Genomic DNA, 12,490 nt, shown 5'->3' on the forward strand with positions numbered 1-12,490 from the left:
GACGCCTCTCCGCAGAAGGATCATTCCAACTTGGCAAATGATACTATCGTGTTGCATTATGGGAACTGTCGGACAGCCGTCATCTTGACCTTTGCTTTGTTTTTGACACAACTCTCCTGAGTCTCCATTTATGAGAGTCCAGTATATGAAGTGAGTGGACCAGTTTACTCCTTTGAGATGCCGGTTTGTTTTTCAGGTTTCAACCTTGGTTTGCTGTTCACTGACTTTCTGAGAAAATCCTTTGGTCCAGTTAACTCTGGTGGTCTGTCTCAGATCCTTTAATGTGGTCACCTACAGTTAGTTTTCCCACTGAGTGAGGGGGGTGGGTGTGTGTGTGTGTCCCTGTTCCTGCTGAAGCCATGAGAGATCAGTTACAGTAATTACTGTATCTCACCATGTGTCACAGCCAGGGAGCCAGAGAGGAGACTGTAGAGACGTGTGAGCCACTTCAGCCTCATTTCCTTATGAGAGTTCGTTTTAAGTAATGTGCCTTCTATTACCTGACTCAAATGAAATGTGTCTGAGTGGCTCTGGCAGCCGTGCATCGATTCTTAGAGGCATACTGCAATTTGTCTCAGGCTGCCAGCCCAGCATGGTCATGAAACCTGCAGGATGTCAGCAGCTCAGCCACAGCGCGGGAGAGAGGAGGGAGGGAGGGTAGGTAAATAAGCCCATAAAGGATGCTTTGAGTCAGGCGGAGAGGAGGAGAGGAGAGGGGGCTCCGGTCAAACAGTCCCCAGGCTTGTTGGAGACTGCTGGCTGCATTGCAGAGAGATAGGGAGTTGGAGCTGGGGTGTTCAGGGAAGGGAGGGGGAAAATCAAGGAGAAGGGGGGGGGGGGGGGGGGGGGTGTAAAGGAGACAGAGAGAGGAGCTGTGGAGGAGAAGCTCAGCAGTGTTGGACTGCCAGCCAGCCAGCCGAGCAGGACAGTGTGACAGAGGAGGAGAGAGGGAGAGAGAGGGATTTAGGCTCTGCTGCAAACGGGATGCAGAGAGGAGCTGATACTGCAGCACGGGACAGAGGAAGAGGGGGAGACGAAGCCTGGGGATGTTTCACTGCAGGACACAAGGAAGATTTCCACCTTGAGGACAAGGCCAAGATCAAGCTCCCCACTTTGGCCCTCCATCTTCTCCTTCACTGTCACTTTGGCCCCAGGCTCATGGTGGAAATCAAGAGCCGGGATGGAGAGCACCAGAGGTAGAGACCAGACAAGCAGCTGTCCCCAACCTGTAATCCACAGATGTAAGACTGCTCCAGGATCAGCTGCTGGCTGAGAACCTCTGATCACATCACAGCTGAGGGGGGGCTTCATGCCCTGGGACAGTCCTGGTAGACTGAGGGAGGAGGTAGTGGAGGAGGAGGAGCAGGCAGTGGGGAGGCTGGCTCAGAGAAGTGGTGGAGGGTGGTGGTTTAAGCTGCCTGCTGTATTTTTTTTTTATGTGGGATCTCCTGAATTAAGCAAGCAAGCTGGAATAAAGATGTAGTGTGAGCTGGTAGAAGGAGGGGGACGGAACAAGGAGAGCGCTGTGCTGAGGGGAGGAGAGGGCTGGACGTCCTGGCTCGACGGACGGACCAGGCAGACGGAGATCTGAGGGGAAGACAAAGACGGAGGGTCCACTGGGTCAGGAAGGTAAAGGTTTTAATAATCTGTTTGGCACTGAGAGACTATGTCCTTATGGTGTAAACTGTCCCCAGCAGAAGAGGAAGATAACAGATTTTCTGCTCACTTCAACAAACAGTTAATTTAGCTTGTAAACTTGAGTTTAGGATTAAGATCTGATTCAACCAGGATTACATCTGAATTTTGAGTGATGCTTTGTGTTTGGCAGGAGGATGTAAAGGTTTGGTAGAAGAGAAAGAATGGTAGAAGAGAAAGAATGAAACGTGTTCACGAGGGACAGAAACTGAATGGAAAGTTTTAGAAAATTTGGAATAAAGCAAACTTTAAGCCCAGTTAGACTGGAAGGCAAAGAGCTGAGTGTGTTCAGACCTGTGCGGTGTAGAGAAAATATTTTTTCTGCCTGACACGGTGACTGTGTGTGTCTGTTGTGAGTTAGTTGACTAATCACTTGAACAGGACTGAAGGACTCACTGCTGCTCAGTTCTGTATGAATTTCTGGGTGAAGCTGTAAAATTAGTCAGTAAAAGCTGAAGAAGAGGTGTGTATCTATGTTCCCTGCCTGTGTCTGGACATTAGCACCGTGTTTGGGTGTTTGTGTTGCCTCTGGCGTGTGCTACATGTGCTGCTTTTTCCCTTCTGTGGACGCAGACAGGAACCGTTAGGAGACAGTTGACAGGAACGCCTCAGTGCGGCGGTTTGAAGGCGTCTGGCGCGTCCAAAGAAAACGCCGGCCTGTTTGATTTTCCATGGCATCGCTGCCATGCTGGACCTGCCTGAGAAAGGAGAATGGTCTGGTGACCTTTTAAACGAAGCCTGCTGGGATGTGACGGGCTGCTTGTGAAGCCTGAGCATCTCATGAAGGAAGAAAAAAATGTCTTCTTCCTCTTACAAATGAAAAATGTAATTGATGTGGTTTTGCTGCTGCAGCCTTACGTGGTCTGGTATGACCAGTGTTTAATGTGGCTGATGTTAGATAATGTTAGCTGATCTCATCTCCCTCCTTCCCCTCCGCTTCACTGAGATGTATCACCTGTTTAAACTGTGTTTGGTTCAGTCCACCGGTCTCATTACCCTGATAAAACCCCTGATAAACCCTCTGTACAATATTTGCCCAACACCAAACACAATGTACACTCCCAATGTAAAAGTGTGCTGTTCTTATAGCCCAACCATGTGGACCTGAGGCTGGAGTTAGGTGAAGTCACAGAGTCCGGAATGGAAAGGATTCATCCTCCGATGAAAATGAATAATACAGCAAATTTCATGGCCAGGCTTTAAGATTTTTTTTTTTTTTGTCCTTGATCAAAGACAGACTAAAGAATATTGGCATCTCCATCATTAGGACAAATGATGCACACTGATATTTCTGTCAGGTTTTGATTTGCAGGTTAAAATGTTGTTAAACTGAGCTGAACCCCAGAAATATGCCCGGACGGCCCAGAGCTGCTCTGAGCCCATTTCAGTAGCAGGAAGTGTGAAATAACTTGGCATCAAACGAACGTGGAATACAATACATGCCTGGACTGTTTTAAATGATCACCCTGTGACAGCCTCCACACTCTTCACACACAGCTCCTCAGCTGTGAGCGCTTTATTAGACGTTCCCCAGCGACATCACTTCCTTCATTATGTAATAAGGTCTGTAAAAGAGGATTTTGTGCTGCACTCTCCTGAGAGATCTGAGTGGAGGCACTGAGACACTGACGGAGCCCTCTGGTGGCAGATTACTCTGAAATCCCAGACATGTTTTTGCAGGTTTTCGTGTTCCTCGTCACTGAGTCGGCTCAAAGTTCATCTACGTTTCACATCATAACACCTCTGATTATCACATCTCCTTGTATCAAACCGTGATGTGATTTTTTTTTTTTCCTGCTCAGCTTTGACCTTGACTCATCTCAGTGATGATATCATGACTCACTCATTAGCAGGAAGAGATACTGTGACAGGTGACAGGTTAATGCATGTAATTCACACACCCCACCCTGTTCACACGGACACTCACACACCGTCGTCTTCTTCTTTGGTGCTCGCCAAGCCCACTTCCTCCATGGTCCTCTGTTCCATCTGTCTGCAGAGAGGAAATAAACCTCTCTGAGTTTTAGTTTTGCACACTAGGGGAATAAGTCATCTGTAAAAATATCCAAAATGATTACCCAAACCTCTCAGCTCTGAGGATCACTAACACCACTGCTGCCCGTAGAGTTGGAATAAAATGTATTTTACCTCTTCCCATGAAATGATTGTGATAAGGCGATTTATTCTTGATAGATGAAGTGTATATCTTCTCAAAACTTTATTGATCAGTCTCTCCCAGTGTGATTACTGATGTGTACAAATAGGAATAAAAAGCGGAATGTGTCTGAAAACAAAATTATTCCAACTTTATGGGCAACAGTGTATTGCAGTACACATAGTGTGGATCCCAAAGGTTTCAACATACCAAACATGTTGAATTGAATTTATTTAATATTGGAGAAATGTTTGCAAAATGGAACAGTCCACAGAATAATATCACTCTAAAAAATAGGTTGATTAACATAGCAAAACACTTTTATAGTATAAAATTATTATAATACATAAAATAATAATATATCCATAAATATGATACTGTCATGTGGTAGAGAAAATACACTCCTACTAGTTAATACTAGTTAATATAGGTTAAAAACCAAGTGTCTGAGTTATCTGTGTTTTCTTTGAACAATACAACAGGTTTAAATGCCACAACACAGACGCAGAAAATTACAAATAGATTTGATTTTCATTTTTATTAATGGACATGAAGTAGCAGTGTTAGATGTTGTAAAACCAATGACTTAATCCAAGAGTGACACATGCAACAAAAGAAAGGCAGATACGACATTCAGATTTCCTCCACCCTCCACCCTCCACCCTCCACCGTCAGTTTTCTGAGGAGCTCTGAGTTCTGTTCAATTAACCATTTAACAGCCAGGTGCATCTCTAAAATGATTTCTGCCCCCAGACCAAGTCTGACCTCCACCTTTTCTTATTTGATTTTTTTATTAGACACATCCTTCATTGTTAAGTACTGGTAACATGTAAGAAAGTACTGAGTGCATGTGACCATCGAGTATTTTATCTTTGTCTCCTTCATGGCCTGTTTCCTAACTTCCTTCCCTTCCTAACGTTCTCTCGCTCTGCCCAACACTCTATCCAAACCTCTCCCTTCTTCCTTCTCCCTCAGCTGTGTAAACGTCCCTGTCCCAAGGCCAGACCATCATTCAGTAACACCCCCCACCTCCTCACCTGAGCCCCCAGCCCTTTCAGTCAGATGGCCTGGATGCAAGAAAGTCTTCTCACGTGGCCTCTGCCACTCCTGGGATACAACTGGGAATATTATTACTGATGTGGCTGATTTGTTTTTACCTGGAAATGTTGATTAGCTCTGGAATGACTTTTTTCTTTTCTGTTTTTTTTTTTTTTTTTTACTTTTTAATTTTATTTTATTTACCTGCATCTTTACCTAATGCACCTTGTTGGACATTTGGAAATTTCTTCATCCTGGATCATTTGTAAAAATGATGACCTGGAGTTCCTGGGCAGCTTTTCTAGCTTCTAAACATGGATCTTGATCTTGATCTGGATCTGAACATAGACTTGGTCCACATGCACACATCATCACTACCATCATCATCATCACTCAGAACAAGGCCACAGCTTCAGGGTCCGTGAGGACTACATGACTGAGTTCAGAACAAAGATTTTAAGCTTTTTTTTTTTAGATGACAGAGGTAATAGGGTTTTCTTTTTTTTTTTCTTTTATCTATAACAGTTTTGATGATGTGTCATTTCCTGGTGTTCAGTTTCTGTGGATTTCTGTTCAAGCAGAAACTTGCCCTCAGATGTTGGTGTTGCTGCTGTTAATCCCACTGTAACAGTCTCTAACCTCAGAGACGCAATGACTTGAGACTCCAAATAACATTTTCTACCACTGATCAAATTCTGCTTTATTTTGCTGTTCAGAGGAAAGGAATCCAGAAAGTTTATTAATTACAAACCTTTCATTTGGGTCATTTTTATTCAGTCACTAAAAGGTGGTGAGTACGTTTCCTACAAATTATGGAGGAGTCGTTTCATTTCCGTCATTCCAGAAAACACCCAGTTGTCGCTGTGCTGCAGTCTGTGTAACACAGCAGATGTAACCTAGGGGCTAATTGCACCTGCCCCCCAGGTCCCTGACTAATCCCAGCTCCCGGCATGCCAACAACCCCTTCAAGTGACGGTGGCCCTCTAATCAAACAGTCCATGTCACTGTCTGCTTGTTATCTGGCCTGTGGCCCTCAGGGCATTCAGACCACACCGCCTCAGCGTGCCGCTGTAATCCACCACACATCACATACTGAGCAGAAGCTCTTTTGTCTGTGGCCCTCAGGGGCAACAATGGGATCCATACACATATCCTACATATAATGCATTATGTTACAGTGCGTTGTGTAGATTATCCAGAGCAGTGCGGGTTAAAATTGTAATTAGGCATTTTAACTGATGCTCTCATCCATTAGGCCGAAGACTGAATGCAACTACAGAGTTAACCATGAAACCAGTGTCACCAGAAAAGTCAGGCAGGAGACAAAATCAGGAAAATAAATCCAAAGCAGAAAAAGAGATTTGACAAAAAAAAAAAAAAAATTAGAGCAGCTCTCAGTGGAGCGTTCTGGTTTTGAGATTCTCCTAAAAAAAAAACCATGACACCTGAAAACAGTGCTGGAGAAAAATGCCTTTTTTTTTTCCTGTCAGGACCTGAATATCTCCTGCACAGCCTCTCTGCCATGTAGAGTGGAGCAAGTGAATCAGGGCAGGATGTGTATTTATACATCCACTCAGAGAGGAGGATAAATCTGTCTGTGCCGGCAGGTCCCACAGAGCTGAGTGGAATGACATAAATATCTGTCTGTCTCTCCTGTGCGGGCCCGGCCAGGTGAGGGCAGGAGGTAATTTCATGAATGAAAGAACAGGATTGTTCCTGTGTTCAACTGCTCCTGAGCACTGGCCAGATCCCGGCCCGCCTTTATTTAGAGCTATTAACCCAGAGAGGGGGGAAGAAGGGAGGGCCAGAGGGGCTGATGGGAGGAGGGGCGAGGGAGGAAGATGAAGGAGACGAGAACAGACGTTCAGGAAGTGTTCGATTGTAAGTTTGTGATTTAATGTCCATAAAAATCTGAGCCAAATACTGTTTGATACTGTTTGTCCAGATATTATTCCAGTTAAAGAAAGGAAGCAGCAGAGAGTAGAAACAGCAACTGCAATAATACTAGTAAAGTTATTGTTAGAAGTCTTATTACCAGTACTAGTAATTGCAGCAGGACCTGACCTGAGTAGTAGTAATAGCAGTAGTAACTGGTAAACAGAATCCTCTCTGTTGCTTCTGGTGCCGTTTCTCCATGATGTCAGTGACTGATGCTGGTGTGTTTTCAGCTGACGGTGGCTGATGAAAGGTTTTACAGAAAAAAACACACACACACACAAAAAAAAAAAAAAAAAACAGGAAATGGCACTTGGCTCAACTAATGAGGAGCTACAGACTTTCTCAGTCAGGGCCTTCAGTGAGACTCCACAGGACGTGTACAGCTGACCTGTGTTCGTACTGCCCCTTTCCTGTGCTGAATAACACGCTCAGGTTCCTCACGTGTGCAGTAATGAAGTGAGAGTCAGTTCAAACAGTGTTTACTCACTTGTAATTTGTTTTTTATTTTCCCCTGCCCTCCTTGTGTCCTTCTCCCGTGTCCTACTGCTTCACCCCCCCTCTCTGCTCCTGCCTCTCCCTGCACCTGACCCCTCTCACTCTCTGCCCCTCACCTTCAGATGCCCTCTCGCTGCAGGAATGCGCTGAACATCGTGGTGACCACCCTTTTTGCTGCGGTGGTCCTCTTCACCATCCTGCTGGCCTATGTCACAGGTTAACTTATGAATTTCATATAGACATAGAGAAACATGTAAGTGAGAATCAAAACAAGTGATGGCCTTCAGTTTTTTCCCTAATTTCCACTGTGTTTCTTTGTTATAAAGGCTACCAGTTCATCCACACTGAACAGCACCACCTTTCCTTTGGCCTCTATGGTGCCTTCCTCTCCCTCCACCTCTTCCTTCAGAGCCTTTTCGCCTTCCTGGAGCATCGGCGCATGAGGAGCCCTGCCCGGCCTCAGCACCTCCGCCGCTCCGTGGCCCTCTGTATCGCTGCCTACCAGGAGGACCCGGACTACCTGAGGAAGTGCTTGCGTAGCATCCGTCGAATCTCTTTCCCCGGCCTGAAGGTGGTGCTGGTGGTGGATGGAAACCGGCCTGAGGACCGCTACATGATGGACATTTTCCAGGAGGTGATGGGAGGAGCCGACCAGGCCGGCAGCATGGTATGGAAGGGAAACTACCACAGTGATGGGAGTGGAGGAGGAGGCGTCGGAGGTGGAGGGAGGAGCACAGTGCACATGGAGGAGGCAGCTCGAGTTGCTCGACTGGTCAGAAGCTGTCGCTACTCTTGCATCATGCAGGAGTGGGGAGGGAAAAGAGAGGTGATGTACACTGCCTTCAAAGCACTGGGCGACAGCGTGGATTATGTGCAGGTAAGAACCCACAGACACAGAAACTAGTACGTATGTTAAAACTTATCAGGAGGAGAACATCCTTCCAGGTCACCAGTCTTCATTTGGACTTTGTCATTAGACCTTTTCATCTGATGTGTATAAATAGGAATTAAAAAAAAGAATGTGTCTAAAAACTAAATTATTCCAGCTTTATGGGAAACTGTAGATTCAACCCTGTGAGCTTTGATAGACATGTTTCTACCTTTGGGAGGTAAAATTAAAAAGTTATTGCACTTTCATGCAGAGTTCTGAGAAACACATCTACTTCATGTACGTCCCACCAAAGTTGTTAGAATTCATCCTGTGGGGAAAAAGAATGTCTGAGCCAAATTTCAGTCACACATCTCTACCTCATAGTGACCCGATGAGGAAAAATCAGATCACCATGTCTGTCTACACATAACTTTACGCCAATCCCTCAAGTAGACGCTGTGATTTTTCAGGAGAAGTGAAAACTATGACATGCAAGTAGCTCTACACGAGAAGTCAGAGGGTCGCCGGAGTGACTGGGATTCATCTCCTCTCAGAAGTCAGGAAGGAAGAATAGTGAAAGACTGAACAGCCACTTCTAAACTGCAGCCCACTGTGTAGAAACATTAAGTCAACACGTTTCTAATCTCCCAGAAAGTTTTCTTTGGCCGGAGGCCTTGCACTAAAACATTTCCATTAAACGTCGATAAAACTGTAAACACTGTTAGTCTGTTAGTTTGCTCGGTGTGTGTGCGGCCACAGCCAAAAATAATCCCATTACAGTGAGTGTTTGGTGGAGGCCCATTTGTATTCATCTGCACGATGATCTGATATCTGCCCTGCCTCTGTGCTGGTGCATACAGATGTCTTCATCCCTCTGAATAGAATAGATTTTAAACAGGACACTGAAAATTGTTTCCATACAGTGAACAGTGGATTTCTAAGTAAATTTTGTGGTAGAAATACCAGTAACACTGAATTTGGTTAGGTACCACACAGTCAGTGTGCATCTATGGATGTATGTCCTCAATTTAAAACCAAACAGGAGATGAAAACCTGAAAACTACGTCTTAAATTTCTGTGTTTCACCTAAAACCCACTGAACACACAACAAGTCATTAAAAGAGTTTACTTGTTTACATTCCAAACTGACGGACCTATGACGGATAGCCAGCTCAGTCTTCGTCGCCAGCTGTTGTATGTCCTCTGTGACCTTGCTCTGGGTCAAAGGTCATGTCCACAGCTGACCCAGTGCCGCGCAGTTACAATGAACCAGCTGGGATCTCAGTCAGCAGCCTCTCATTTCTCTCAGATTTTAGCATTAATGCTACTCAGTGTTATGCAACACCTGTGTGTGTGTGTGTGTGTGTGTGTGTGTGTGTGACCCTCAGCATTATTCTACCCTGTGTGTTTGTTGCTGTGTCTTTTTTTCAGGTGTGTGACTCAGACACAGTTCTTGACCCAGCTTGTACCATAGAAATGCTGAAGATCCTTGAGGAAGATCCGATGGTTGGAGGAGTTGGTGGAGACGTGCAGGTAAAATATAATAAATATGCTTCTTCTCAGTCGTGGAAAGTGTACTTACTAATTTCTCGACCCTCTCCAATCCTCCAGATCCTCAACAAGTACGACTCGTGGATCTCCTTCCTCAGCAGCGTACGCTACTGGATGGCCTTCAACATCGAGCGAGCCTGCCAGTCCTACTTCGGATGTGTCCAGTGTATCAGTGGCCCCCTGGGGATGTACAGGAACTCCTTGCTCCAGCGGTTCCTGGAGCCCTGGTACCACCAGACCTTCCTAGGCTCCAAGTGCAGCTTCGGCGATGACCGCCACCTCACCAATCGGGTGCTCAGCTTCGGCTACAAGACAAAATTCACGGCGCGATCGCAGTGCCAGACTGAGACACCAACTCAGTATCTGCGTTGGCTCAACCAGCAAACTCGATGGAGCAAGTCCTACTTCCGCGAGTGGCTCTACAACGCCCTGTGGTTCCACAAGCACAGCCTTTGGATGACCTACGAGTCCGTGGTCACCGGCTTCTTCCCCTTCTTCCTGGTCGCCACCGTCATCCATCTTTTCTACCGTGGAAGGCTGTGGAACATCTTGCTCTTCTTACTGACGGTCCAGCTCGTCGGGATGGTGAAGGCCACCTATGCCTGTTTCCTGCGTGGCAGCCTGGTCATGATCTTCATGTCGCTCTACTCCCTGATCTACATGTCTAGCTTGCTCCCTGCCAAAATATTTGCCTTGCTCACCATCAACAAGGCTGGATGGGGCACTTCAGGCCGCAGGAAGATCGTTATCAATTTAATTGGCGCTGTGCCTGTCACGGTGTGGGCGATGGTGCTGCTCGGAGGTGTGGTGTATACAGTCTACTGTGAAACACAGGAGCCTTTCAGCGAGACAGAAAAAGCCTTGTTGATAACAGGGACAATACTCTACGCCTGCTACTGGCTCATTCTGCTGGTGCTCTACCTTGCAATCGTAGCCAAACGGTGCAACAAGAGGGAAGAGCAGTATCACCTGCCATATGTGGAGGCATAGACCTGTTACCAGAGACACTGGTAGGACGCTGGCGCCACATTTCGCTGCAGTATGATTCTAGCAAGGTCTCTGGTGACCCTGTGCACTGCTAGAGTGATGAGCTGTGAACCAGGAACACACCCACATCTTCATCACTGGTGCTAAAAAGGTGCGAATGTGAAATGTGAGCAGCAGGAATCTAATCCAGTCGGGAGAGACTCAGAGATGACTGGCTCCGTACAGCTCTCCCATTTCTATCATTCTCAGTGGTGCTTCACATTGAAAAAAAAAAACCAAACAGAACCGACCCAGGTCATATAGTGATAGTGATATGCTCAGAAGAACATAAGGTAAGGGTACAGGTTAGCTGTGAAACTGGCAGAAGGGTGCAATGTGGTGCTGTTAATGAATATAAAGCAGGAAGAGGGACAAAATAAGAGTTAGAGACATGAAGGTCTTGTGATGTTCTTCATTTTAGAGATAAAAGGTAACAGAAATGAGTTTCTGTTATGAACACCAATAAATACAAAAGCAATTCTCTCTGAGTAGTCAAAGCCCCTCTATTTCAGATAAGAGGAGGGAACCGCGGATTGAGACACTGGAGTGCATCTGAAAGGTGTTCAGGCAGAACACGAAGGAACATTTAGTGGTGGTGCAGCTGCTGACAGAATCACTTCAAAGACCTGACTGGGCATAAACGAGTAGACGTGAATTTGGTCTAGGTGGCACAAACCGAGGCAAAGATGTGTCGGCACAAGTTGAAAATGTGTCAGCATGAGTGTGAAAATTAGCACTGATCTTGGTGCTTTATTAACAAACTTTATAAGGGAAAAAAAAGGAGAGAGAACAGAAAGAACGGGAGATGTTGGTGATTTCTGAGATTAGATCCAACGTCACAAGTTCAGCCAGCTAATATAAACAGCGTTGGTTCAGTCTCTTGAAAATTCTCATTGCTCCTAACACATTACTGATTTACTGATCCCACAGCAGCAACAGTAATGTGCTACATTACCCATAATATTACTTTCATTACTCAGCCCAGCCTCCATCACTTGCTGCAGTAGAAACTGAGACACTGCAGTCTGTCAAGCAGATCAACTGTTTGAGGGGGTTTTCTAAAGCTCCACCTGCCGGATCGGCCTCTGAGACTGCATCACAGTTCTGATGTAACGTTAGGTGTTCGTGTTATTTCCATGTCTAACGTACCTGTTATTCCAATTTCCACCTCTGGGACTACTCGTTTAACATTACTAACGTACGTCGCTAACCACCAACGATCCTCAGCCAAAATGCCAACTTAACTTTAACATTTCCTTTGAGCTAAGATGTTATTAGCAAGACTGACACTGTCACAACCATAGAATTAAACAATTGGCTTTTGGATTAGTTTGGAACATGAGATAGCTCGAGAGACAACTGTGTACACATTTAGCTAAAGTGGACCTACGTTACTCATCACGTAGTTAAACTGAACGCTCACTGAAAACAACAGAAGCTGAATTTAAATGAGCTTGTGACAGTTTTTCTTGGTTGTGAAATCTATTTCTAAACGCCTTATCTAAGCTCTGCCTTTAAACTGACTAAACAGCGGCTGCTCTAGCTGTAAAGAGCAGAGGTCACATTCATTTTTGTAGCACCTCTGTCATGTTTTTCACCCCCGATGAGTTTGCACCGTGACTTGCACCTGACAGCAAACTAAAACTCTTTAACAGACATACGTACAGGCATGTGAGCACTATATCAAGATAGACTTAAAAATGTCAAAGTTATCCTTTAAG

At 45.5% G+C, this 12,490-nt stretch overlaps 1 protein-coding gene across 1 annotated transcript; it reads left to right on the forward strand.

Annotated features, from left to right (window-relative positions):
- Positions 1-1,509: 1,509 nt before the first annotated feature.
- Positions 1,510-10,792, forward strand: has3 (hyaluronan synthase 3). Its single transcript, XM_041038506.1, has 5 exons — positions 1,510-1,629; positions 7,444-7,537; positions 7,648-8,198; positions 9,624-9,725; positions 9,804-10,792. The coding sequence occupies exons 2-5, from the start codon at positions 7,444-7,446 to the stop codon at positions 10,731-10,733; spliced, it is 1,677 nt and encodes a 558-aa protein (XP_040894440.1). The 5' UTR covers positions 1,510-1,629; the 3' UTR covers positions 10,734-10,792.
- The last annotated feature ends 1,698 nt before the right edge of the window (positions 10,793-12,490 follow it).

Source organism: Toxotes jaculatrix, chromosome 5 (genome assembly GCF_017976425.1).
Source record: "Toxotes jaculatrix isolate fToxJac2 chromosome 5, fToxJac2.pri, whole genome shotgun sequence".
Lineage (NCBI taxonomy): Eukaryota > Metazoa > Chordata > Actinopteri > Toxotidae > Toxotes > Toxotes jaculatrix.